General features: G+C 49.0%; 1 protein-coding gene across 6 annotated transcripts; it reads left to right on the top strand.

The window, feature by feature from the left end:
- The first annotated feature begins 81 nt into the window (after positions 1-81).
- PCID2 (PCI domain containing 2) lies at positions 82-25,354 on the top strand. 6 transcript variants are annotated; one of them, XM_030314480.1, is made up of 14 exons: positions 82-429; positions 6,745-6,834; positions 10,114-10,187; positions 11,605-11,670; positions 12,540-12,581; positions 13,532-13,586; positions 17,229-17,332; positions 20,242-20,317; positions 20,992-21,109; positions 22,180-22,280; positions 23,438-23,511; positions 23,664-23,789; positions 24,311-24,434; positions 24,752-25,354. In XM_030314480.1, the coding sequence occupies exons 1-14, from the start codon at positions 394-396 to the stop codon at positions 24,839-24,841; spliced, it is 1,176 nt and encodes a 391-aa protein (XP_030170340.1). In that variant the 5' UTR covers positions 82-393; the 3' UTR covers positions 24,842-25,354. The 6 variants fall into 6 exon arrangements, with proteins under 6 accessions (XP_030170340.1, XP_030170339.1, XP_030170343.1 ...); XM_030314479.1 differs by having other exon boundaries at positions 84-429; positions 20,968-21,109; XM_030314484.1 differs by lacking the exon at positions 82-429 and adding an exon at positions 592-608 and having other exon boundaries at positions 20,968-21,109.
- Positions 25,355-27,055: the final 1,701 nt, after the last annotated feature.

The following is a 27,055-nucleotide window of genomic DNA, read 5'->3' as shown; positions in this document are numbered from 1 at the left end:
ACCGCGACCCCGACCCCGACCCCGGCCTGACCCCGACCCGGCGCCGGGCCGCGCCGCGTCCGCCGCGCTCCGTGCGGAACCTGCGACAGCCGAGGGGGCGGCGGGGCGCAGGCCCGGTCAGCTCCGGGGCAGGCCCGGGCACCTAGGGGCCGCGGACGAGGCGTCCTCGCCGAGGAGAGGCGGCGAATCGCAGAGCGGACCCCAGCCTTCCTCAGCCCGGACGTGCCGCCATGCCGGCCCGGGACGCGCTCCCGCGGATTCTGTCCCTCCGGAACCAGAGCGCGGGGAAGGAGGGGGCGGAGGGACGCTGGCCCGGACGGACCGCGGGCCGGAAGTGAAGTGGCCGTGGCCGGACGCGCAGGCCGCGCCCACATCCGGTGGAGGGGAGCCGCCATGGCGCACATCACCATCAACCAGTACCTGCAGCAGGTAACGCGCTCCGTCCTAGGGGTCTGCAGCGGGAGCCCCGCGGCTCTGGCGAGAACGCGTGGGCCGGGGCCAGTCGTCTCTCCCGCTCTCTCTGCCTGAGCTCTTAGCCGCCAGACGGGAAGCGAGGGCGACTGAACGGGCACACTGAAGGTGTTTCCCGGGAGCCCAGGGGCGGACCGGTGAGCGTTGACCTCAATTTAGGGACGTGCGGCGTGGTCCTAGCCGACCCGGAGGGCCTGTTAGCCACGCTGAGCAGTGGGGCCTCAGCCGTGGAAGGCCTGGCCCAACGACAAGACCCCGGACAGATACTGGTGGGATGGGGTAGGCAGGTGGTCCGGCCACGAGCGCTAGTGGAGCAACCATCGAGGAAACGGTTAGCACCGGCGGACTTTGTATGGAAATGCATCTCACGGGAGTTTCGTCCTCACAGCCCATTAACGGCAGAGCCCACTGAAAGCATAAGTGTTTATGGATTCAAAACTTGCATTGTGTCCACTAAACTGTGCTCATTCCTAGAACTGGAACCGTGGTGATAAGGAAAAGAGGGAGTGGATTTTAAACATGTCTTTAGGAAACGTTCCGTTAACATTCTATGGCAGAGGGACTGGGAGAATAAGTGCCAAATTTCCAGCGTGGGCAACACATGAGCAGAACAGATTTGGAGGGAAAACTAAACTTGGTGTTGGACATGTTGAGTTGGGGGTGTCTGTTGACAACCAGATAAAGACATCTAGATGACGATTGGATACAGTCTGACATGATTGGGACCGTTCATTGCATAGATATTTGGTAATTTAGTTAAAACAGGAATCCTGAGAAAGCAGATACATGCTTTTTAAAAAATTTAAAACATGCAAGTATGCATTCATTTGCCAATCTTTTGATTGAGATCTAAGACCTTTCTTTTAAGAAGTCTACTGTGGCTGTATCTTTGCAGAGTTAAGGTTTTCTAGTACCAGCTTATTTAAAGCTGGAAGGAAAGACATTTGAGAACCAACTTGAGTAGAGACTCTCTAGAATTTCATGTTTTTCTGAATATTTTACAATTCTCTTGCTCACAGCTAAATCCTTTTTGGCATTTTGTGTGCCTTGAACATAGTCTGACCCACGTGGAGGCTCAATACAATTCGTTGACAGGATAAATGGGGGTAGGTAGAAGGGAGTGAAGTGCAGTGATTTGCCAATGCTCAGACCTCCTCATTCTAGTGAGTACTGAAGTTAGAGTTGGTGCTGGCCCAAGTTTCATAGTCCTCTGTTTCACCAAAGTCTTTCTGGATCCTGTTCCTGTATTCCCAGGGGAATCTTACTTGATGAAGTAGTTGGGTGATGGGAAGAATAACCACTAGTGCTTGTTGAACTCTTACTAAGAACCTACCACTGTTGTTTGTAGTAACTGATTACTGCTTTTTCTAGGAGGTGGGTCCATTGCAAACCTCATTTTACAGAGGAAGTTAAATGGTTTTCCAGGGTCACGGGGCTACTATGTGGCCCATTCAGACTGGGTGTTCTGGCCTTAGAGTCCATACCCTTAACACAAAGCTCACTGCCTCTGTTAGCCTGAGTTTCAGCCAACGTTTCCTGTTTTAGTCAACCTACCTATTTCTCAGGCTCCAAAGTATGCTGTTTTTTGAATCTCAGTGACTGTCAGTTGGGTACAACTCCATTCCTTGTTTCGTACTTCACAGTAACTTCAGCCAGCAACTACCCATGGACAAGTCATGTGTCTGTCATTTCCTGTGTTCTCTGTGATAACTTGATAATAGCACTTGGGTCTGGGGTTTGGTTTTACTCCTCGTAAGTTTATGAGTTCTCTTGTTAGTTTCTTGGATGCTCACAGAACACATGCATTCCTGGGTCAGAGACCAAGGGCCTGTAACTCAGTGCGGTGGGCAGTGTGGGGTCAGCCTGTTGGTTCCCTTGGATTCAGTTCCCATTGGAGACTCAGTGGGCTTGGAAGGGTGCCTGCACCTGCATCCAAGAGAGAAACGCTGAATGTTGGGAATCCACCCATTTTGTAGAAAGCAGTGATTTAAGCCTGCATTTTGTTTAGGGTTAGGGATGAGGGGAGACATTGCTTCATTTCTCAAGGTGACAGCCACATAAACAGCCCTGAGCAGTGGCCCAAGTGAAAGAGCTAGAGGTCAGGGCCTCATGGGGCCAGCACACCCAGCTCGAGAGCCCGCAAAGGGCTGTCTTTGCCAGCAGTCAGTCATAGCTAAGATGTCCTCTTGTCTGTTGAGGCCCTTTGTATTTAGTGCTCTTTGTTTCGACAGGCATATAGTTTCATTTCTGTTCCGAGAGGACAGGTTGAATTAATTTACTTTACATTTCCCCATATATGCTACTTCTAAGAATTGTTGTCGTACTTAGAAAAAGATCAGTTTGCACATACAGTTGATTCTCGAGCAATGTGGGAGTTAGGGGTGCTGACCCCACACAGTTGAAAATCCACAGATAGCTGTACTTCCTCCCAAAGGCGGATCTCATCGTTATCTCTAGCATCTCTTTGAGGGCTGGTGTTATTTTTTTGGTGTCCTTTACATCATTCTTTTGTCTGTTCTACAAACTCTTATTTCAAACTGCAAGTTACTTTTTTTTTTTTAATGTTTATTTATTTATTTGGGGAGAGGGACAGAGAGAGAGAATCCCAAGCAGGCTCAGTGCAGTCCGCACAGAGCCCAAAGCGGGGCTTGAACTCACGAACCGTGAGATCATGGCCGGAGCCAAAATCAAGAGTCAGGTGCTTCACTGACTGAGCCCCCCAGACGCCCCAGCAGGTTACTTTTTAAAAACTGTCTACATTTACAGTTTTTATTTTCCCTAGCTTTTTATTCTGCAAATTTTCAAAGCTACAGAAAAGTTGAAAGAAATACAATGAAGACATGTCCACTCCTCACCTGGCCACCCTGTCGGCCTCCTCCTTCCCTCTGGGCCCTGCACTTCTCTCTCCTGAGCTACTTGAAGGAAGTCACTGACTGTGGCCCTTCACTGAGGACCATTCTGCTGTCCCGATGCACAGCCTATAGAGCACCCAAGACATTTTACATCAGTGTTTTCTAAAGCAGAATTCATGGTTTACCCAGAGTGTTCTTTGGAACCTCTTCTTTAACTCCAGGATCCAGTCAGATCACACTCTGCATTTGGTTGTTTTGCTCTTTGGTCTTTAATGTTTATTTATTTTTGACAGAGAGACAGAGCACGAGTGGGGGAGGAGCAGAGAGAGAGGGAGACACAGAATCTGAAACAGACTCCAGGCTCCGAGCTGTCAGCACAGAGCCGGACGCGGGGCTTGAACTCACGGACAGCTAGATCATGACCTGAGCCAAAGTCAGATGCTCAACCAACTGAGCCACCCAGGCACCCGGCTCTTTGGTCTTTAATCTAGAAGAGAACTCTTGCCTTTTTCTGGGAAGGGATTTATTTTATGACGATTAACTTTTTAAAACATGTGCAGGGCAGTGGGATCCTAGATTTCTCACCACCGGCCTTTATTTGACTTTTAATGATTAAGGTTTGGGTTAACGTGGCTGGTGTGGGTTTCCTGTGTCCTCACCTCAGGAGGCTGCCTCAGGGGTCCTTGCTGATCACCTGCTGAAGGAGATGCCCATCAGGTTGCTCCAGGGTCAAGGTACTTTTCCCATTGTAATCGAGTCATAATCTGTGTGTGTTGGGGGGGGTCCTGTGGGGGCCTGGGAGCACCCGCCCTATGCCCTTTCACAGAATGGTCTCCACTTTCATTTGTGGTCTTTTCCCAAGTGAGCTATTACGTTAATATTTACCAAGGGGTGATTCTCTCACTCTTTCTACATTTATTAGCTACTATTTCATCTGTTAAAAATGCTTTTCTCCATGCTCCTTTTTAAAGATGTATTATTATAGATCATTTTTAATGCTGAGTAATAATCCAGAACCAATAGTACGAATATCCTTATTTGCCTGGGTGGCTCAGTTAAGCATCTGACTCTTGATTTTAACTCAGGTCACAATCTCATGGTTGTGACATTGAGCCCGCGTCAGGCTCTACGCTGATAGCACAGAGCCTTCTTGGGATTCTCTCTGCCCCCCTCCCCTGCTCATGTGCACACTCTCTCTCAAAAAATAAACATTGAAAAGTTATAAAGAATATTCTTAATTCTTTTGAAGCTCTGCTTGTCCCAGATTTGGCTACTAGGAACTCCTTCAGACTGGTTTCTGGGGGCTTTCTGGCCTGTGTTCATCCTTCCTTGAGCTCTGCTTTGCTTTCTGATACAATAACATCCGTTCCAAGCTCATGTAGTTCTGTCCCTGTCCCAGCACTGGACCAGTCCTTTTCCAGCGGCTCTGGTTCCTTTCAGTAGGTACTGGAGTTTAGCAAATCTGGGTGCTGGCTGTGCTCATTGCCACTGGGGGTGGGGGCATGTCATTACCTCTAGGCCTTCCTTTTTAGCAGATGGAGTTAGTAAATGTATTTTTAAGAAATTATGAGTTCCAGGGGCACCTGGCTAGCCCTTGATCTTGGGGTCATGAGTTCAAGCCCCATATTGGGTATAGAGATTACTTAAAGAAATTACGAGTTCCAAGAGTAGATGACTCTTCCCCTGCCCCCCTCCAGCCTCCATGGACCAGCTTGGAGCCTGGAGGTCACCAGGTGACCAGCAGTAGCCAGGAAAGAGAACTTTCTCTGGGGAGTGCCCAGACGGGCCACCAGGGACACTGCAGGGCAAGTTGCTGAGCAGGCTGTCCTGGAGTCCAGCCTCGGGGTCTAATGGGGGCTGACTAAATCAAGACACCAACAGTTCTGAGACATGACATGTCACGGTGGCTGACACAGGTGACTGGCTGGCTGTGGTCCTCGTGTTCCCTGAATAGTGTGTTGGTTCTTTTAGGATTTGTCCGTGGTCTGTTGCTGTCCCTTTGCACCTTCACCCCTCCGGTGACTGGGACTTTGGCAGCCTTTATCAGCCTCCTTGAGGACCAGTATTTTGTGATTCCTTGTAATAATATTTGATGTAACCCTGCACAAATCTCTTGTTTCTTGCAAATCCCTAGAAGTGGAATTACTGGCTCCAAACCTAAGTGCTTGCATGGTTTCATTGGAGAGTCGATGGCAGATTCTTTAGTCCATCTATTGTCTTAGGTGATGCCCTAAGTGGTGTAACAGACCGGGAGTTGGGTCCATTTCTTCTAGCTGAGATGCCAGGTGGGGGTTACTGGGTGGGGCGGGAGAGCAGGTGTGTGCCCTGCAGCAGGCGTTCCCAGCAGCTTCCCGCCAGTGGTGTGGGACAGCACCCTTCACTGTCTGTTGTTGGGAGCGGCTAGTCTAGCCGCCCTTCTCACGCTCACCTCTCCTGGTAGGTGCACGGAGGTGTCTTGCTGCCTGTCACTGCTGGGCAGCAATGCGAGCGCATTCTTGTGGGTGGACCATTGAAGTCTGCTTTATGTCACGCCTGATCGCAGTCTTACATGGACATGAGGTTTACGTAACTGATCCCAGTGTAGATAAATCGTACCGTATATGCAGCTTTCTCTACCCATACGGTTGGGATTTTTATGTTATCTTTTGGTAAACATAATTTTAAGACCTCATTTGCTTTTCTAATTACAAATGTCTGCTGCAACCCAGGCCTCCAGTGTGGACAGACAGAAAAGTCTCCTGGGTCCTGCTGGCCAGGGGGTCAGCTGTATGGTGTGGGCTCCGTGTTTCTTCCTGTGCTTACATATGTAGGGTTTTTTTTGTTTTTGTTTTTTCCTCCCAGATTAAGGTAGGCATTTTTCCTGTGACTTTTTTTTTTTTTTTTTTTTTTTTTTTTGCTTAACGGTAAACATACTATGGATGGTTTCCAGTGTCATCACTGATGGATCTATTTAGTTCTTGCTCACAGCGCCCAGGTCTCCCGTGGTATGGCTATGACATCATTTCTTTTAGGTGTTGCCATTCCCTTTTTGCTTTTATATGTAGGTTGAGTAAAAGCCTTTTTTTGGGTATATGTGATTCTTAAGCTTTTTTTTTTTTCTCCCTATAAGCTTTGTAAGTTTTCAAGTGTCAGTATGACTGAGTAAAAGTAAAATAATTCACCTTCATTAATAACCACTGGCTTATGCTGCTTTCTCATTGTTTTTAACAGTAAGTCACCTGTTTATTTGCCTCTAAAAGATCTCATTTTGAAATGTAGTTATTGTTTGCTGGCTAAAGAGAGTACTGACTTGTTGCATTTCTATTACTGTGACTCCCTGATTCAGAGTAGGGAAAATGGATTTTAGTGGCATACAATCTGTTATTTAGGTTCTACGAGTATTTTATTTTCTACTTAGCTTTTCTCTGTTCAAATGTTTCAGGTCTATGAAGCAATCGACACCAGAGATGGGGCATCCTGTGCAGAGCTCGTGTCTTTCAAGCACCCTCATGTTGCCAACCCACGGCTCCAGGTGGGTGCAAGGTTCCACGTATGCAGGTGTCTGAGAGGGCTCTAGGGTGTCCGGCTTCCTAAGGAAAGTGTAGAGTTTGAGTCAGAAGGAGACTAATACTGCCATTCTTTTGAAAAACTTAAAGCTTGTCTATGATGTATATAATTCCAGTTATTTATTGTACACTTTGTGTTAGATACCGTTCTGAGGTATGCGTCTCAGGTTCCTGTAGTTAATTCCCACATGACCCTCTGAGGTTCAGAGAAATAGAGTGTATAGTAAGGTCATCCAAGGTCATCCAGCAGGCAGGCGGTGGGGCACAGGCTGTGCCCTGGCCTGTCTGTCCCCAGAGCTCACAGATGTGTCTTGCTATGAGTTAAGCTTCATGGAGCATACCCCTGTCTACTTGTTCATGTCCTGTCTGTGGCTGCTTTCCCGCCATAGCGGTGTAGCTCGGCAGGCCAACAGAGACCTACAGCCTGCAGAGCTAGCAATATTTACCATCTGGCATTTTATGGATAGCATTTGCTAAATCCTACACTGAAATAGAAGTATCTTTGATTTATGGCACAAAAACAGACACTCAGGTCAACGGAACAGAATAGAGAACCCAGAAATGGACCCACAAACGTATGACCAACTAATCTTTGACAAAGCAGGAAAGAATATCCAATGGAATAAAGACTGTCTCTTCAGCAAGTGGTGCTGGGAAAACTGGACAGCGACATGCAGAAGAATGAACCTGGACCACTTTCTTACACCAGACACAAAAATAAACTCAAAATGGATGAAAGGCCTAAATGTAAGACAGGAAGCCATCAAAATCCTTGAGGAGAAAGCAGGCAAAACCTCTCTGATCTTGCCCGCAGCAACTTCTTACTCAACACGTCTCTGGAGGCAAGGGAAACAAAAGCAAAAATGAACTACTGGGACCTCATCAAAATAAAAAGCTTCTGCACAACGAAGGAAACCATCAGCAAAACTAAAAGGCAACTGATGGAATGGGAGAAGATATTTGCAAACGACATATCGGATAAAGGCTTAATATCCAAAATCTATAAAGAACTTATCAAACTCAACACCCAAAAAACAAATAATCCAGTGAAGAAATGGGCAAAAGACATGAATAGACACTTCTCTAAGGAAGACATCCAGGTGGCCAATCGACAATGAAAAAATGCTCAACATCATTCATCATCGGGGAAATACAAATCAAAACCACCATGAGATACCACCTCACACCTGTCAGAGTGGCTAACAACTCAGGCAACAACAGATGTTGGTGAGGATGCAGAGAAAGAAGATCTCTTTTGCATTGTTGTTGGGAATGCAAGCTGCTGCAGCCACTCTGGAAAACAGGATGGAGGTTCCTCAAAAAACTAAAAATAGAACTACCCTACGACCCAGCAATTGCACTACTAGGAATTTACCCAAGGGATACAGGAGTGCTGTTTTGAAGGGGCACATGCACCCCAATGTCTATAGCAGTGCTATTAACAAGAGAGTATGGAAAGAGCCCAAATGTCCATCGATGGATGAATGGATATAGGAGATGTGGTATATGTATACAATAGAGTATTACTCAGCAATCAAAAAGAATGATATCTTGCCATTTGCAACTATGTGGATAGAACTGGAGGATATTATGCTAAGTGAAATTAGAGAAAGAGATATCATAGGACTTCACTCATATGAGGACTATAAGATACAAAACAGATGAACATAAGGGAAGGGAAGCAAAAATAATATAACAGGGAGGGAGATAAAACATAAGAGACTCTTAAATATCGAGAACAAACAGAGTTGCTGGATGGGTTGTAGGAGGGGGGATGGGCTAAATGGGTAAGGGGCATTAGGGAATCTACTCCTGAAATCATTGTTGCACTACATGCTAACTGACTTGTATGTAAAATAAAAAATAAATTAAAAAAAAAAGTATCCTTGACTTAACAGATAAGTGATGCCCAAGCATTACCTTCTGTGGGGAATATTCTTGTCGTTTTATAAAGTCTTGTTTCCTCGTGATTCCCATTATGATATTCTAATGTGTTCCTGTTGGAAGCACAGGTTTTGTTTTGTAAGAAAAAGGAGCCCTGAGTATTGGAGATTATATTTGGTAGCGTACAGGCTGTACCTCAGACCAAGTGAACCAGTTTGTGGAGTAGAGGAGGCTCTTTGTAAGTTCCCTGGATGGTTCTCCTGGGCGATGGAGTTGAAAACCGTCGCTCTAAATGAAGTTAGTGCCAGAGGCTTGCCAGCCGGATGCGCCTCCGTGGGTGCCACACACCTGCCCTTCCTCCCTGCCCTACTCACTATGCCAGTCCACACCCACGGGCTCCTTTAATTCTGTGTGCCGGATGACCCGTCATGGCCCTCAGGTCATCTGAAATCTGGCCAAGAGGGAGAGGGAAGAAAATGTTAGAAATAAATGTCAGCTGGCCTAGCCAGGACACAGAGAGGGTGGGTCTGTCACCAGGAGGTGAGAAGAAATGATTTTTTTGTTTTAATTTTTTTTCAATGTTTATTTATTTTTGAGAGATAGAGTGTGAGTACGGAAGGGGCAGAGAGAGAGGGAGACACAGAATTCAAAGCAGGCTCTAGGCTCTGAGCTATCAGCACAGAGCCTGACGCAGGACTTGAACCCATGAACTGTGGGATGATGTGGGCCAAAGTCAGACGCCCAACTGACTAAGCCACCCAGGCACCCCAAGGAGAAGTGATTCTTTTTTTTTTTTTAATTTTTTTTTAACGTTTATTTATTTTTGAGACAGAGACAGAGCATGAATGGGGGAGGGGCAGAGAGAGAGAGGGACACACAGAATCGGAAGCAGGCTCCAGGCTCTGAGCCATCAGCCCAGAGCCCGACGCGGGGCTCGAACTCACGGACCTCGAGATCGTGACCTGAGTTGAAGTCGGACGCTTAACCGACTGAGCCACCCCGGCGCCCTGAGAAGTGATTCTTAATAGGGCATCGTCTCTGAGTCATGTGGCCTTATCCTTATTTCTTGACTGACTGGCTGTTGTATTAAGATACGCACAGAAGCGTCCAGGGTTTTTCTTGGACTGTGGTAGATGAAACACGTGTGTTTGTGTAGTCCCTGTCACAGACCCTGAGTGATAAATGTGTGTGGAAGTAACGACTCTTTAATTCAGAAGGGCTAGAGTGTTAAGTGTTACTGTGAACTCTAAAGTGTAAATTCCTTTGAAACAGGTTTGTCTAAATCTCTTTCTACACATTGCATTCTTTTAATGCCTTTCAATTTAAATTTTATTTTTGTCATTTGTTTTTTTATCATTCAGTTGGCCTCCCCGGAAGAGAAATGTCAACAGGTTTTGGAACCTCCTTATGACGAAATGTTTGCTGCTCATTTAAGGTAAGCTGTTGGTGAGGAGGAAAAATAAAGCAAATCTGGGAATTGCTGAATCAACTAGGGATTTTATTTAACATCATCCGAAATTTGAAACAAAGAATAATTTGAAAAGAAAAGTTCATTTTTAATTTTACTTTGGTAAAAAAAAAAAAGAAATTTACTTTGGTAAAGTAAAAATTTTACTTTGGTAAAGCCTATGAGAACTTTCTGAAATTTATACCACTTTAAAATCTTAAAACTTTTTTTCATTTGAAAGATCATGGATGCTTTTAAAAGTTGAAGCTATATTGTGGTCCTGCACATTCATTCATTCATTTATTGAGAGAGAGAGAGGGCACAAGTGAGTGACGGGCAGAGAGAGAGAAGGGGGACTCACCCAGTGTGGGGCTCGAACTCACGAACCGTGAGATCATGACCTGAGCCGAAGTCAGATGCTTTACCGACTGAGTCCACCTGGGCGCCCCGCACATTCACGTGTTTAGAGTGTGGTGCTGGGAGCGTTGACTATTGTATCGGCTGCAGGGTGCTCCGTTGTTCAGGAGGGCATTCAGCTCGCCGTTAACTTGTGCTGCCGAGAATAGAGCTAATGCTGAGCAAAGCAAATGAAAGACTGCGAGTGGGGGAGGGACAGAGAGAGCGCGTGTGCGCCCGAGAATCCCAATCAGGCTCCACACTGTCAGCACAGAGCCTGACATGGGGCTTGAACTCACCCACTGTGAGATCGTGACCCGAGCTGAAAGCAAGAGTTGCACACTTAACCAACTAAGCCCCCCCGGCACCCCAAAGACTGCTTTTTAGTTACATCTCATATCTGCTGTTTTCATCGTTTTTGCGTTGAGCGGGCAGAGCTTGACGTCCTAAAGCACTGGTGTTTGGTCGCCCTCCTGCCTGCGTGCCTCCGGTGTTTCCGAGCAGGCTGGGGTGCAGGAGGCAAGGTGGAGGAAGAGCCCGTGTGAGCCCTGGGAGGGGCCCTCTGGAAAGGTTGGGGGTGCTACTGGGTTCCTGGCTGTGTGAGGCACCCTGCTATTTCCTGGCTCTGTACAGTTCCGGATTTGGGGGTGAACTCACTGACGCTGACTGCCCAGTGAACACCCAGTGAGAACACCCCCCTGCCCCTGTACTCCCTCCCCCTCAGGTGCAGTGCAGGTGTCGTGCTCTGGTTTTACCAGCATCTGTCACTCTCACCTGCTGCAGCTCGGTCTCCTCCTGGGACCCGAGAGAATAGTCTTAGGACTTTGTGTGGGTTTCATCTCACATCAGCCCGTTTTAGTTCAGAAGCCACCTGTGTGTCTCTTCTCCTCCTGGTTCCTGTAGCTCCAACTTCAGGATCAGCAAAGGACCGGGCAGTGAGGGGTGGGGTCTGTGGACTCCCTTCCAGGTTCTGCTCCTCTATCCTCAGTCCGCAATGTTTCCTTTGCAGGTGCACTTACGCAGTGGGGAACCACGACTTCATAGAGGCGTACAAATGCCAGACTGTCATCGTCCAATATCTTTGTCTTTGGTGTTACTGTTCAGTTATATTTGGGGTTTAAGATGTTGAACCATCGGGCCAGTTTTATTCATACCTTTAATTAGAAAGGAATGAAAAACCTTTCAGAAGAGAAACTGGTTTCGCCTTTTCACTCAGGTGCTTAAATTTAGCATGGACCTTGAGACTGTCATGTTACCTAGGTATCGAGGAAGAACACAGGTTGTGATTAAGGTTCCTTAATTCTGTTGGAAGAATATCTCCTTTAAAACATTAAGTCTAATTACAGCAACTACTTAGTCCTTTTGGTGAAATACAAGAGTTCTGAAATCCAGGTGTAGGTGGACAGGAGTGAACTCAATAAACATCATCATTTGACTGTGGTCACTAAAGACCTTTATCAAGCTAGTTTCTGATTTAAGTCATTTAAGTGATATCTCCTAGCTAAGGCCTCAGTCAGTGAATGTTCTGGTTTTTATGTGTATCTCTAGATTTTTAGTTTGCTTCTTTTTTAACCTTGTTTAAATATACAAAGGAGAGTCGGTTACTAACTAGGGAAGTCTCCTTTGAATTTAAGAATTCTGTAATCAGGGAAATATACTTTACAGATTCTAAAGCATATTATATATAACTAATCATCTGGCTTCAGAGAAACCAAATGTTTGAAGTTGCCAATTAAAAAAATCTCAGTCTCTTACTTTGGAGAAATATAATTACTATACTCATACCTAATGACTTTCAGATATTTGTAATCTGTGTATTTTTCCTTTAAGAAGCTCTCTCTCTGATATATGATTTTCTAAACTTAAAATTTAGAGTCCTTCATATTTCTTACCGTTTGTGGCATTACTTGGATTTTGTACGTTATTCTTTCCTTAACATAATACATCTTTTCTGCGGGCATTTCAGGCCCACAAAGAGGACAACTGGTGAGTATGGGCAGGAGCAGCCAGAAATTAGCAAATGGCAATTTTTTTTTTCTTAGAAGCTTTTTAAAACTTTATTCCAAATAAATGTGTTTTATCTGTGGGTATTTAATATCCTGTGTTGACACAGGATAATACCAGCGCAGATAACGGAGTTCTCATAGCGTAAACATCATGTGGCAGAGTAGAGAGTTTGCTGTGTTCACATAAATATGAAGCCTTGTTTCTACTTCAGCCCTACCAGACCCAAAATATATATCAAATACTGTCTTTCCCTTCAGTTGTCAGCTTTGAACTTTGGGCTTTAACTTGGATAAAAAGGCAGGTCAAGTACAGTTATATCAGGTCAAGTTCCTTGACAGACTGATTCTTAATTTTATGATTTTTGATTTATTAACTGTAGGTAAATACTGAAGTGTTTATACTGCGCTAACTGAAGGCTTACAGGTATCTTTTACTGAAAAAACAAAAAACCTTTTTTAACTGAAGACTTGTCTTACACACAAAACCAATGCCGCCAGTTAAATTAAAAAACAAAAACAAAAACTTTTATGACATTTTGTCTGTTACGTCTCCTGGGTCGTGTTAGGTCTCACTAAACCACATCTTTTTTTAGTGGAGCTGTTTGGAAATGGTTGAGGGGAAGGAGGAGGTCCTAGAACGGCGTGAGGAGGTGCTGTCTTGGGCTGAGGACCTAGATGCACTGGGGTCCACGCCTCAGGGTCCGGGCGGTGGGCGGGTGGCGCTTCAGTGCCTAGCGTCCGTGTCGATCAGGGAGCCCGGGGCTGAGCCTGCCCCAAAGGGAGGTGAGGGAGGCAGCGGTAACCGTCAGATCCCTGGAGGGAGGTGGCCGCGTGTGAATGGTGGACCTGGGTGTCCGTGTCATTCCCAGCTATGGTAATGGAATCTGACCTTGTGGCCTCCTCAGACGTTCTTGCTTTTTTGCCCCGTAGGGCTCTGCCTGTCATGTATGCTGTAGCGCTTGACCTTCGAATATTTGCCAATAATGTAAGTTCAGTTTCTATCTCTATCGTTTTAAAACTCAAACTCCATTTCTACCTGTTGTTTAATTTCACGTCATTCTTCCCAAAGTTTTGGGGAAGGAGTGGGTTAGGCAGGAGGTGTCTGGTGTAGAGAGCAACAGGACAGGGGTGGCTGGACCTCACTCTCGTCGCTGGGTTGATGTGAAGATTTAAACATGCGTTGGGTTTTCACACTGTGGACGTGGAGAGGCTTGTTCCTGAGCGTGGTTCGTCGGGTGTGGCGTGCGGCAGGTGTTCATAGGGGCAAAGTGGGCCCAGGGAACGGTTCTGCACTGTCTTCTGTTAAGATGTGGCTGTGCTGTCTTGAAGAATTCCTCCTTGATGCGGATCCAGGAGGCAGCTGGGGGTCTCTGTGGTGCCAGGAGGCACAGGCTGCGAGTGTGATGGGGCTGGTTTGCCCTTGAGGGTCCACACGCGGCAGTTTGGGATGGGAGCAGCAGTTGTGAACTTGGTCCCAACACGCCTTTCCGGGTTTAAAAATTATTGATAAAAATTACTGATACCTTCCGACTCCGAACAAGGTGGGGTAGCTGCAGCTTTCCTCTCTGTCCTGCTGGGAATGCCGAGGCCAGCACGGCCCCACAGGCAGACAGGAAACGCCAGGGACTTGCAGAGCAGTGAGCGGTGGGTTCCCCGAATTGGCTGGGGGCCCAGAGGAGCCTAAAACCCAGAAGTGCCCATGGGCTGCGACGAAGAGGCCCTGAGGAGAGCAGTGGGGGAGGGCAGCCCAGAAGCACGGACCTCCTCAGCAGTCCCTGCTGCACCCACCCACCGCATGCGGGTCCCCAGCCCTGCAGGGGCCTGTGGGGAGCCGGACCCACCTAGCCCGGGACAGTTCCCCGCCAGCAGGGCATCCCCTGCTGGAACGAGGCACACAGGGTCCACAGTCTCTTTTTTTTTTTTTTTTTTTTTTTCAACGTTTTTATTTTTGGGACAGAGAGAGACAGAGCATGAACGGGGGAGGGGCAGAGAGAGAGGGAGACACAGAATCGGAAACAGGCTCCAGGCTCCGAGCCGTCAGCCCAGAGCCTGACGCGGGGCTCGAACTCCCGGACCGCGAGATCGTGACCTGGCTGAAGTCGGACGCTTGACCGACTGCGCCACCCAGGCGCCCCCACAGTCTCTTAACCTCGTGCCCCGATTATCACTTCTCGGAGAGTCTCAGGAGGAGCCTTGTGAGGAGACCGTCCACAGATGCCAGATGTTGGAGTCCCTGACCAGTTGGCAGCCCGGCCATCATAAAGAAGCCCTGGGGCGCGGTCATGAACGCGCTTGAGCAGATGCAAGCATAAGGGTATCTCAGCAAAGAACTAGAAGATGTAATGAAGAGCTACATGGAAACTTCTAGAACCGAAAAATAGAACTTAAATGCGAGTTATCTGAGGCTCTGGAGAGCTTTTGGTTATATGTGTTCTACCTATTTGTATTTATTGTATAAAATTTTTTTAACTGGGATTTAAACACATATTTATCTAAATAAGTCTTTTATGTGGTAATGTACCTGGTGTTTTATTTTTAATTTTTAAATTACAAATTTTTTTTTTTTTTTTTTTGAGAGAGAGAGAGAGAGAGAGAGACAGAATGTGAGCAGGGAAGGGACAGAGAGAGGGAGACCCAGAATCCGAAGCAGGCTCCAGGCTCTTAGTTGTCAGCACAGAGCCCAAGGCGGGGCTCGAACTCACGAACGATGAGATCATAACCTGAGCCGAAGTCGGAGGCTTAACTGACTGAGCCACCCAGGCGCATCATAATTGATGTTTTAAATAAAAAATGACTATATCTTCCAAATGAACAAAATGTACCTAGAAGAGTCACGTTCTTTGACCTCTTAGTGTTGACAGAAGCGACTGGACCATGCTCTTCTGTGCGCACGGTGCCACACTATGTTGCTTTGGTGGAATGTAGGAAGGCAGTCTGGGCTCACACAGATGTAGACGGACAGGAGAGGAATATTTTAATAGTCTTTCAGATGATTGTAGATGCTCTTTTGGGCCACACCAGAGCTCCAGGAGGTAATTTGTAGAGGTTAGTTACAGCGTGGCTTCTGAAGCTTGGCAGTGAGCTTTTCTGCTGGTACATCGGAATTCGCTGGGGTGTCCTGAACTCTGAATGGATCGTTCATTCCCATGTGATTTTTGTAGGATCAAACGGTCATTTGGAAAATTTTGGTTCACTGAGTTAAGGAGATGTTCCAGATGTTGACGTATTTCATTATGTAAAAAACCCCAAACCAGAAAAACTGCATTTGTTAATGTCTCCAGTGACCATATCAGAAGAGCTTTGAAGTAATGGAATGTTGCCAAGTTCATCATGGTTGATACAACTTTTTCAAAATTCTGATTTTTTTTTTTTTTTATTTGAAAGTACAGATGTCTTTGGCAACAAATGCTGTCATTGTTTTGCCTGGAATTGATGGCCATGTTTCATTCACCTTGGAGCACATTGGTCCTTCAGACCCTGCTGCCTGGACCACCATGCCCTTTGGTCATTTGTTGGTTCCACGTGATAGCTGGCCACTCCCAATAGCTGCCCAAGTGCTTTTCCTTAAAAACAAAACAAAACAAAACAAAAAAAACTGTCATACCTCGGTGTGCAACAGATCAATGCTTTAGGCATATTTTCCATTTCATCACAAAGAATATTGAAAATAAATGTATTCAAGGACCAAGATTTTAAAATTAACATTTAGTGTGTCATCAAGGACATTTTAGAACTCTTTTTAAGTTTATGTATTTGAGAGAGAGCAAGAAGGGGAGGGGGCAGAGGGAGAGAGGGAGAGAGAGAGTCCCAGCAGGCTCTGAGCTGTCAGCACAGAGTCCAGTGCAGGGCTGGAACTCACAAAACAGATCATGATCTGACCTGAAACCAAGAGTTGGACGCTTAACTGACTGAGCCACAAGGCACCCCATCAAGGACATTTTGAAGTGACATCAGTGTTCCTGGTTGGTTGAAGGATTGCTGACTGCTGCTTTAGTTTGGTGTTGCTGGAAAGGCCCCAGCGGTTTGTCCTGCCATAGTTTTTGCACCATCGGTGTGAACATCAGTATAGCGGAAAGACAAGTGGTGGCTGTTGGTGTTGTCCTGAAAATAGTTTTGACCACAGGGATCACCTGCAAGTCTTCCAAAGGCCCCCAGGGGTCCGTAGACCTTACGTGGAGAACCTGTGATAGGGGCGTGAGTGGGAGGAAACGGGTTCTTCTCTAACTAAGACTGGCTGGAAAACGAGGAGAGAGTCAAACCTGGGAATGACTTTGGTGTCTGTCAGAGGGTACACTTCAAGGGTTTTGACCGGCTGTATGTGGGGGGTGGAGCAGTCTGTGAGCACTCAAGGAAAGGCTCCGTTAGCAGCACGGGGCCACATGTGACAAAGGGTTAAAAAACAGATGACGGCCTCAGTCATTTCAGTTGGTTGAATAGAAATTTGATTTGTGGAAGAGTTGGAAGACGCTGTGGAACTTTCTCAGTTTTTAAAAATAACATTAACTAAAAGATTTGCCCAGAACCTTCTGGGACTTTGACCCTGAGTTGCAGCCATCTTTGCTCCTAGCCGTGCCAGAAGTGCTAGAGGAAATGAGAGCGTGACTGATGACTGTTTGCCGTCTGCCAGGCGGACCAGCAGCTGGTGAAGAAAGGGAGGAGCAAGGTCGGGGACATGCTGGAAAAGGCGGCCGAGTTGTTGATGAGCTGTTTCCGCGTCTGCGCCAGTGACACGTGAGTACACGCGCCCTCTCCCGGCAGCACGTGACGCCCCTTCCTGTCCTTGGTCAGCCGTCGACACTTGTCTTCTGTGTGTCTGTGGTCACCCCGCAGCATTACTGTCTCTTGCTTTAGATGGTCACTGTTGTGTAAAGGAAATGAGGGAGGAGAAGAAAACAGCCTTTGACCTCTGCCATGTGCCGTGTTGCCAGAACCCTTTCCTCTGTCCCGGGGTCTGACTGCACCCGGCCCATTTCCTACACGAGGTCCCGCACCAGCACGTTGCTCCGAGCGCTGGTCTGCTGGCACCGAATTCTCTAAACTCTTGTTTTTCTGCACTGTCTTCATCTTCCTTTCTGCTGGGTGGAGAATTCCGGATGGACCGTGTTTTCTGTTGGCGCGTTAGCATGTCCGTCCTCCTGTTTTCCTGTGTTCCTGGTTCGTAGCACACACCTCCGGCCTCTGGCAGCATCGTCTCTCCACCATGTCTCTCGCCACTCAACTCTGCTGCCCTGCATGTCGCCGTATTTCTCTTATTTGGGGTTCGTTGAGCTTCTCAGGTCTGGAAACGAATGTGTTTTATTAGATTCTTAGAGCTGGGATTTTTCCCCTTTGTGTGTCTCCTCTGGGATGCCTGTGGGAGGCGTGTTCTGACACGGGCACTGGTGCTGCTGGTTTTCCATCTTGTCCTCCCTCTCTGGCCTTCGGTGCAGGTGATTTGTATTGACCTCTTTCGAGTTGACTGATCTCGTCTGCCGTTATTTATTTTTTAATCCTAGGCTTTCTATCCGATTCTGCTTTAGAGTTTACATTTTCCTCCTGAAACCCCATCTCTTCCCCCATTATAAAATCACTTGATTCTGTAAAAAAAAAACTTGATTGGAAGTTGTAATGGAAAGGAAGATTGGAAATTATAATGGAAAGGAAGAAGTTTTCCATACGTAAACATACAAAACTATTGTTCACGGAAAGTGTCCCAGCTTCTCTTCTCTTACCTCTGTCCCCACCAGTCCCACCTGACAATGTTCCAGCCAGAGCTGGATGTCAGTGGCTACTCCGTGAGCCGGGGTCCTCCCCAAGGGGTCGCAGGTGCCTGCCTGTCCTCCCGCTATGCTCTTCTGTCAGTGGTGGCCTCCGACATGGCCTCAGACAGGAGGCTCTGCTTCTGTGGCTTTCGCGACAGACCGCACTCTTGTCCTTGCACTCCCCAGTGGTCCTTACATGGACGGGGACGCTTGTGGCCAAGGCTGAGGGAGTCCACTGCACTGCTGTCATGCCGTGGCCCCCGTGCCCAGGGAGTGTTCAGTCTGGGTTTGTTGTGGGATAAGTGGCTTTCCTGGTGTGTCACCCGAAACACGGTAACCTGAGGAAAAACAGAGAAACTGGACTTCATCAGAGTTAGAAACTTCTACGCTTCAAAGGACGCCATCAAAAAAGTGCACAACAACCGTAGAACACAAAAAACATATTTGCAAATGATGTGACTGACAGCGTGTGTCCAGGATGTGTGAAAACTGCACAGGTCGACAGGAAAAAGGTAAAAACCTGCCTTACTTGGGCGAAGGTCTGAATAGGTACTCTGCAAAGGAGGGAGCCAAACGGCCAGGAAACCCTCGCAAAGATGCTCAACATCTTCGGTCACTAAGGAGACGTGAATGAAAACCACTGCGGGCAAGGTGTGGGCACCGCTGCTTGAGAGAAACCCCGTGACCACCCTTCCCCCCGGGCTGCTTCCCGTGTGTCTCTGGAAGAGGTCCTCGCCTTTAGTCCAGACGGGCCCAGGTGGGGTGCTGAGAAGGGTGCTCAGCCATGATGCCCAGCACCTGCTCCTCCTGCTCCTTCCAGAGCGGTGTTCACCTTGCGCTCCAAGGTGGCCGGGGCTGCATTGTCCCCACTTCACAGATGAGGACGTGAAACCCACGGAAAGAGGGTTCTTTGTTCAGGTCCTGTCCCTGGCTGGTGACGGGAGTCACGGGGGAGACCCTGCACCTGGCTGGTGACAGTCATGAAGGAGCTGGCTGTTGTCACAAAACAGGACTTTGATACTTAAACACTGACCGTATTTTTACGTTGAGCATTCTGATATGGGCATGCCCCGGTCTTAGGGAGTGATTTCTATTTCTCTGGCTTGTGAACAGCCTGCCAGTCTCCATCTGAGTTTGCAGGCAGCTGGCCACTGGCACCATGGAGCAAGTGCACAGCTGCGCCTGGAAGAACCATTGCGGCCTGCGGAATCGTGGGAGACGCGGACTCTGGATTGTGTTCCAACCCTGTATCATGAAATCGTGAGGCGTTTGGCCGTGTTGACGGAACTTTACAGTGAAAATACCTGTACACCCGCCACTTGCTCTGCAGATGGGTATCTACCCTTCTGTGCATCTAGCACTTTGCCTTTGTTTTTTGTTTCTGGTGCATTCCAAAGGTGGCCTGTCCCTCAGTGACTTGTTTAAATACTGCGGTTTCTCTTGTGCTTTGAGGTAAAATTTACCCACAGTGACTCCCACGGATCTTGACTGTATTTGGATAAGTCATCACCCATGTGTGACCCAAACCCCCTGGAGGTCCAGGACACTGTCGTCGCCCATCCCCTTCCCAGGCAGACCCTCCCCACGGTGCCTACACAGTGTGTGCTGCGTCTTGCTCTGTTTGTGGTTTGTCCACGTCGTTGTGGATTTCTGTAGTTCACCGTGTTGTCAGGATAAGCAAGAACACATCCCCTTGTCCACAGTGCGTTACCCAACACACATGATGCGTACTCCGTAGCCTGTTAGGTCAGACCTCTGCTTTATGTTGTTTTATTTCATGGGTGAGGCTGGAGTGTGTTTTATCTCAAAGTACTAATTTTATTTAGGCAGATTGTCTTTGTGACTAATAAATAAAACCTTTGTTTTCCATGCAACTAAACAACAGTTGTCTTCCCACAGTCGGGCTGGCATCGAGGACTCTAAGAAGTGGGGGATGCTGTTCTTGGTGAACCAGCTATTCAAGATCTACTTTAAGGTGTGCTTCCCTGGGGGCGCTTGCTTTCTGCCCGTCTCCCTGGGCACCGGAGTCCCTGGTGTCGCTGGGGGATGACCCTCACCTAACCAGACTCACGGTCGAGTCTGTGGTGCACCTGCTGGGGGCAGGGACTGCAGCAAGTGTTTTGTGTGTGTCGTACTGTTTCGGCCTCTGCCTCGTGAGGCGAGGGCTGCACCTCCAGGGAAAGCAGGGCACCAATGCCCCAAGCGGCGTGCCTGGAGTGGGGAGACTGGGCTTGCATGGGAGGGGTTCACCCCAGCCTTCTCTCCTCTGCTGCAGTAATTAGCTGCGGAGCAGGGGGTGCCTGGATGGGTAAAGAGGCCCTTCCTGCCGCGTGGGCTTGGCCAGTGGCCCCTCTGTGGCCCCTCCGTGGCAGGCCCTCCAGCCTGGGGTAATCTGCCACGCAGCTGGCATTTCAGTTCTTATTACTAAATAGGCAGTTTTAACCATGTAGTTCCTGCTCCAAGGAGGTGTGTATGTGGTGGGGGGAAGCTGGTGTTGGTCCTGCCACGTCCTCAGTAACTCTGGGGCTGGCTGTAACCCTGAGGGCAAGACTAACCTCGGAGGGGGGGGGGCAGGGCCGTAACCTCAGGGGAGGGGCTGTAACTCCAGGGGTGGGGCTGTCGCAGATAAACAAGCTGCACTTGTGCAAGCCCCTCATCAGAGCCATCGACAGCTCCAACCTGAAGGACGACTACAGCACCGCCCAGAGGGTGACGTTCAGGTACTATGTCGGGCGCAAGGCCATGTTCGACAGTGACTTCAAGCAAGGTTTGTTCTTCTTCGTTTCCAGGGTTCTAAAGATGCGGGGCTGTGGGCGGCGGCAACAGTTGTGGCACCTTATTAGCATGTAAGGTGGAATCTGCTGTAAACCTCATCCAGGCTGTGTGTGTGTGTGTGTGTGTGCGCGCGTGCATGCATGTGCATGTGTGCATGTGTGCTTGCGTGTGTGTGTGTGTGTGCGCGCGCGCGCGCGTGCAGCTGTGGGCACCAAAGTTGTTACTGAAAGGAAAGCCTGTCCTGGTCTGTGGAGCCCCTGCCAGAGTCTCAGTCACTGTGGGTGTCTTTCTTATGTGATGTCATTGAAACACCACAGTCCTTCCTGTTGGACGTGAGGGATTGCCGCCCCCCCCCCCCCACCTTTGTTGTGCCCTTGTGGTTGCCTCGGAGGCCGGGAGTCAGCTGTGGAAATCCCAGGGGACGTGTCCACCACCCCCCCCCCCCCCCCCCCCCCCGGTGTACTGTCGCCACTTCAGTGCTTGTCAGAGCCGAGCTTTCTTGAAACCATGTCACTGTTCGTTTCTCGTGAGTTTTCTCGACAACATGAAGCCAGGTTTTTCTCTTAAACTTTGTGATTAGCTGGCGTGTGGCGGCTCCCCGTGGTCTCCTGTGTTGTACCCAGACTAGACCTTTTAAACCCACGTCTTCAGTGGCTGTGTGCACATGGAGCGACGTGACTAAAAGTGCTTTCTCTCCTTGCGTTAGAGCTGTGCAGTCTGATAACGAAAGGAACTGTGCTGTCCTGGCGACTGCTCTGGTTTTGTTCCGTAGGCTAATGCAGACCAGCTGTCCAGGGCTTTGGAACGTGGCCCTCCTGGGTTGTTCCCCTGCCTCGTGTTAGTCCCTTAAAATGCGGAGCATAAGAATAGAAGCTTTTACGTCGTATTCTTTTGAGGGTTCTTAAGGTACCACTCTGGTTTTCCCCCGAATTTGAGTACCAAGCACAGCAAACAGCCTTCACTGTCAGCCGTAGGTGCTTCCAGTTGCTGAGACTGTGGTTCTATCGGGGCTGGGGGTGGGGTGGGGTTCCGACCTCTCCCGCGTTGTCGGTGTCTCTGCAGCCGAGGAATACCTGTCCTTTGCCTTCGAGCACTGCCACCGCTCGAGTCAGAAGAACAAACGGATGATTCTCATCTATTTGCTCCCAGTGAAAATGCTGCTGGTAAGTGATGCCACTCAGCTCTTGTAGACCCTGTTTCTCGGAACTTGCCTGCAGGTGGCGCGTAGGTACTACCGTCTGAGCCCCATGTGAGCGCACCCCGGAATAGGGGACAATAAGCTTTGTATGTGGCCTGAACCATTTATCCTCACAGCTGACATTGTAGATCCTTCTAAAAAGGTTTCGTGCTTCCTTCCTCTTAAAAGTATCTAACTTAAAAGTTGAACATCTGTAAGACACAGTAATAAATGCATGTTTATGTGTTTCCCCTAAAAATCTAAATTAATAGAAGCGGATTAAGAAAGAAAAACGACATTCCAGCCTGTCTGTAGGTATCTCATTTGGTCACCCAAAGTTAATTTGAGACTTGAAAAGAAACAGCAAGTAACCGGCAAGTTTAATTGACTAAAACTTCCTCAAAGTGATAGAGCTTCCTTTCCTCCCGTTTAAAAATTTTAAAAAGTGATCAAAGCAGTACCCACGTGGTTAAAATGTAAATAGAGCAGGGTCGCTGATGGCCGAAAAGTGCCGTGTCCTATGTGCCCTGCCTGCTTCCGACCCTGCTTCCCAGAAGCCTGCAGTCGTAAACGGTTCAGCTGCCTCTCCTGGAAGACGTTTCTGAGTTCCTGGCTCTTAGTGTTTTCTTCAGCCGCTGCTTCCCCTCTAAGTTATAACCAGTGAGGGCATGAGAAGGTCAAGGTCAGGTGCCAACTGAGAGGCAAGCCTGCACTACTGCTCCCAGGGGCTCTGATGGCCAGACCCTTGTTAGCTCATCTGCCATCGTGTTTATAGGCCTTGTTCCAGTACTTCAGAAGAAACTGTAAGAGGGGCGCCTGGATGGCTCAGTTGGTTAAAGGTCCGACTGGCTCAGGTCATGATCTCGCAGCTTGTGGGTTCAAGCCCTGTGTTGGGCTCTGCTGACAGCCTGGAGCCTGGAGCCTGCCTCCAGTTCTGTGTCTGCCTCTCTCTCTGCCCCTCCCCCGCTCGTGCTCTGTCTCTCTCTCTCTCTCAAGATAAATAAACATCATAATAAAAAGAAACTCAGAAACACAGGTTGCAAGTTTTCAAAAGGTGGTGATTCCTTCATATGAATTTTGTCAAAGATCAACTCTGTTGAGAACGAAATGGTCTTATTCTGGACAACTGGTGCTTTGTCTTAGGGTCATATGCCGACCATCGAGCTGTTGAGAAAGTATCACCTCATGCAGTTTGCCGAAGTGACCAAAGCTGTCAGGTATCTAACCTTTTCCACTTGGGCCCTTTTAAAATATGACATCAGCTAAAAATCTGTCGCGTGGCCTGTGAGAGCTCGTTGCTCCTTGACGCGCTCTTGTCCTTGGCTCCGGTTTTTGTGACCACGTTTGTGCATTTGTCCCTCACACGCAGCGAAGGCAATCTTCTGCTGTTGAACGAGGCTCTGACGAAGCACGAGACCTTCTTTATCCGCTGTGGCATTTTCCTTATCCTTGAGAAGCTGAAGATCATCACCTACAGGAATCTCTTCAAGAAAGTGTAAGCTAAGTGTTTTCTTTTTAACAAGTTTAGGTTTTAGTGTGACTCCCGCCTGGCTGGGCTGTGGAGGTTTCTGACCGCCTGTGTGGACGAGGCCCCAGCCCTGCCCTGTGCTCTTGTGGAATGAGAGCAGACTTCTGCGGCCACTCAGAGAGCACGGCCACCTGTGGGCACGTGTACCAGTGCTCAGGGTCGAGGGCCCCACATTTTGTCACATGACCAGCTGACCCAAACCCCGCCCCGCTCCCATTTGTCAGGAAGTTGAATTCTGTATCTGTTTCCGCTCACAGCTGTGGGGACCACCTGTCCTCGACTGCGGAGGACACTGTTCACTGTCAGGGGTGCCTTGGTTTCAGAGACCACCTCCATTCAGTGAGATGTCCCATACATGTGAGAAGTGATTCTCGCGTGTCTCCCAGGTGGTTTGTCAGGAGACATTTGCCCTCCCGACTCGGAGCGTCAGCTGCCACCAGTGCCCCAGCCATTGGTAACCCGCGTGGACCCCCACCTCCCTCCCCCAGGTACCTGCTGCTCAGAACACACCAGTTGTCTCTGGATGCTTTCCTGGTTGCCTTGAAGTTCATGCGAGTGGAGGACGTGGACATCGATGAGGTCCAGTGCATCCTGGCCAACCTGATCTACATGGTGAGCGAGCCGCGTCCCAGTGGCTGGGCCTCGAACTTGGTGTTCGGGTGGAGCTGCAGGAAAGCCACTTAGTTTGTGAAGGCATTTTCCGACAGAACTGATTCCATCCTAGGGAATAACTGTGGTATTCAGAGGGGACGCGGGTGGGTGGACACAGTCTGGATTTCTCTGTTGTCCATACCATGTGTGTTTATTTGTTGTGTGCCCCGGGGGATCCAGCGGCTACGATTGGAGTCGGCCGCTTACGTGCGGGGCTGAGTGGTGAATGCACCCACTCCTTGGCCCAGAACCACGAGCCAGCCCTCTCTTCCCTGCAGGGCCACATTAAAGGCTACATATCACATCAGCATCAGAAGCTGGTTGTTAGCAAGCAGAACCCGTTCCCCCCACTGTCAACAGTGTGTTGAGTGCGTGCACGGTCCTGAGGACGGGAGGGCGGCATGTTCCTTCAGTCACCGTTTGCGCAGATGAAATCCATCCTGTGCCAGGACCCTCCGCCGCCGGGATCTCTGGGCTCGTTTCTCTGGGCTCACAACTGAGGTCCACCATGCGGAGAGCGGGAGCTCCTTCAGAAAATGTGGACGGGCGAAGGGGCTCTGTGCCCCGCACAGCTCTGTTACCTCAGAGGTGCTGTTCCTAAAGGCACCTTGGTAAATTTTTACATAACCCTTCCTCTGAAACAGCATCCTGAGTTTATACGAATGGCGTGTCCTTTATTCTGTCTTCTGGGGGCACATCTATTTTTATATGTTAAATTTGAACTTTGTATCTGATCAAAGTGTTTGGTTAATTTAAGGCTTCTTTATACAAAGTGAATTTACTTTGATAACGTTCCACATTTTACAGCCTGCCATGTTTTCAGAGTGTGCACGTTTCCTCTGTTCATGCAAAATTTACTAAAGAAAATGTCCTAAGTGGTTTCAGCTTGTCTTTGCGATGTTACTGAGGGTAGAAGCTTAGAAGCTGCTTCAGAGAACGTGGTTCCCCTTATGGCACGGGCCGCAGCTCAAGACTGACGGATTGGTCCTGCGTCAGTCTCCTGCCGCCTGGCGGGCCCCCTGGGCTCGGTGGGAGGTGTGCGCCTGCTCCCTGTGGCGCCAGCTGGCCCCATGGGGGTGGGTGACCACTAGGGGTGCTTTGGCTCTCGCTCTGGCTCCCAGTTCGAGTCCACATGGGCCTCACTGGTGGCTGCTCCAGCCTCCCGAGTCACATAGTGTCACCTGTGCCCTAGGCACATCCGGATCCCAGCTGAGGGACCCACGTGCCCTGGATGGTGTCTGCGGGTTGGAGCGTGTGCCGTGGATTTATGGCTGGCAGGTTCTTGACCTCCAGGCTGCCCTTTCCCCAGCCAGTCCCCTGAGCAGGAAAGTGTGGTCACTGGCAGGCCCATAATCCTCTTGTGCTGGGGCCGCGCCGTCCCTTTCTCTCACGGCAGTGCGTGAGGAACAGCCACTTTCCGCTGCTCTGTGGGGCCACCCTGCAGCCGGGTGTAGAGCCGTGTGCTCACGGCCTGGATCTCACTCTGGGCTTTGTCAGCACCATGAGGCCCTCCCTCCAGCAGTGGACAGCGACCAGCGGAAATCCGGGATCAGCTGTTACCGGTAGCATGTGGTCCTGCTTGGCCATGGAGGAGACACACCTTGGGTGTCAGTGGCCTTCTCTTTGGACTTGGCTTGTGTGCACATTGGGGCACTTCAGGGTTGTGGACACAGAGATCTTGTCCCTGTGGCTGGTCTGCATTGTGTCAGAGGAACAGACCTCACTTCTGCCCAAGTGGGGGTGGGTCCCCTAATCCAAGTCCCTGCTTCTTGTGCTCCAGTGGCCTCTAGAACACTTTTTTTCATAATTTTTTTATTTATTTATGGGGTGCCTGGGTGGCTCAGTCGGTTAAGCATCTGACTTCGGCTCAGGTCATGATTTCATGGTTCCTGGGTTCAAGCCCCGTGTCAGGCTCTATGCTGACAGCTTGGAGCCTGGAGCCTGCTTCAGATTCTGTGTCTCCCTCTCTCTGACCCTCTCCCTCTTGTGCTCTGTCTCTCTGTGTCTCTCTCTCTCCAAAAAAAAAAACAAACCATAAATAAATAAATAAATAAATAAATAAATAAATAAATAAATAAAAGTTTTTATTTAATCTCCACCCCCAACGTGGGGCTTGAACTCACAAGCCTGAGATCAAGAGCTCCACTGACTGAGCCAGCTGGGTGCCTCTAGAGCCCTTTCACTGAGCTGTGTGGGGGAAGGGCAGTCCTTTCCGTTTTCTGGCTCCCCGGGGTCTCCGCTGCAGGTCTACCAGCAGTGTCCTCTCTGACGAGCCCTGTTGTCACCCGGACGCTGTCGTGAGCGTTCACCCTGCTGATGCTGTGTTGGTGATAATTTCCAGGTAAGGTTTCCACTTAGCAGATCCAGGCATTTACATCTGTAGCCTCCTGACCTTACGGGGTTTGCAGATGACACAGGCCCTCGGCCAAGACTAAGGCTCACTCCTGCCCTGGTTCTGCGCTCCGGTCAGCGTGTGCTGCTACATCACCTTTAGTTTTGCCAGGGCCCTTCCTGGGCGAGATTGGCCCCCAGGACGTCTACTCTTGGGGTTGAGGTATAATGTCAGGAGCGAAGATATACTC

Source organism: Lynx canadensis, chromosome A1 (genome assembly GCF_007474595.2).
Source record: "Lynx canadensis isolate LIC74 chromosome A1, mLynCan4.pri.v2, whole genome shotgun sequence".
NCBI classification, from domain to species: Eukaryota; Metazoa; Chordata; class Mammalia; order Carnivora; family Felidae; genus Lynx; species Lynx canadensis.
This window is presented reverse-complemented; position numbering and strand designations above follow the sequence as displayed.

Bases quoted from the DNA above. Each gene is read 5' to 3' on its own strand.
- PCID2 (XM_030314479.1), top strand. From the start codon at position 394: ATGGCGCACATCACCATCAACCAGTACCTGCAGCAG. The intron at 12,582-13,531 runs GTGAGTATGGGC...TTTGCCCCGTAG, and splicing joins GCCCACAAAGAGGACAACTG to GGCTCTGCCTGTCATGTATG. The intron at 22,281-23,437 runs GTAAGTGATGCC...GCTTTGTCTTAG, and splicing joins TCCCAGTGAAAATGCTGCTG to GGTCATATGCCGACCATCGA.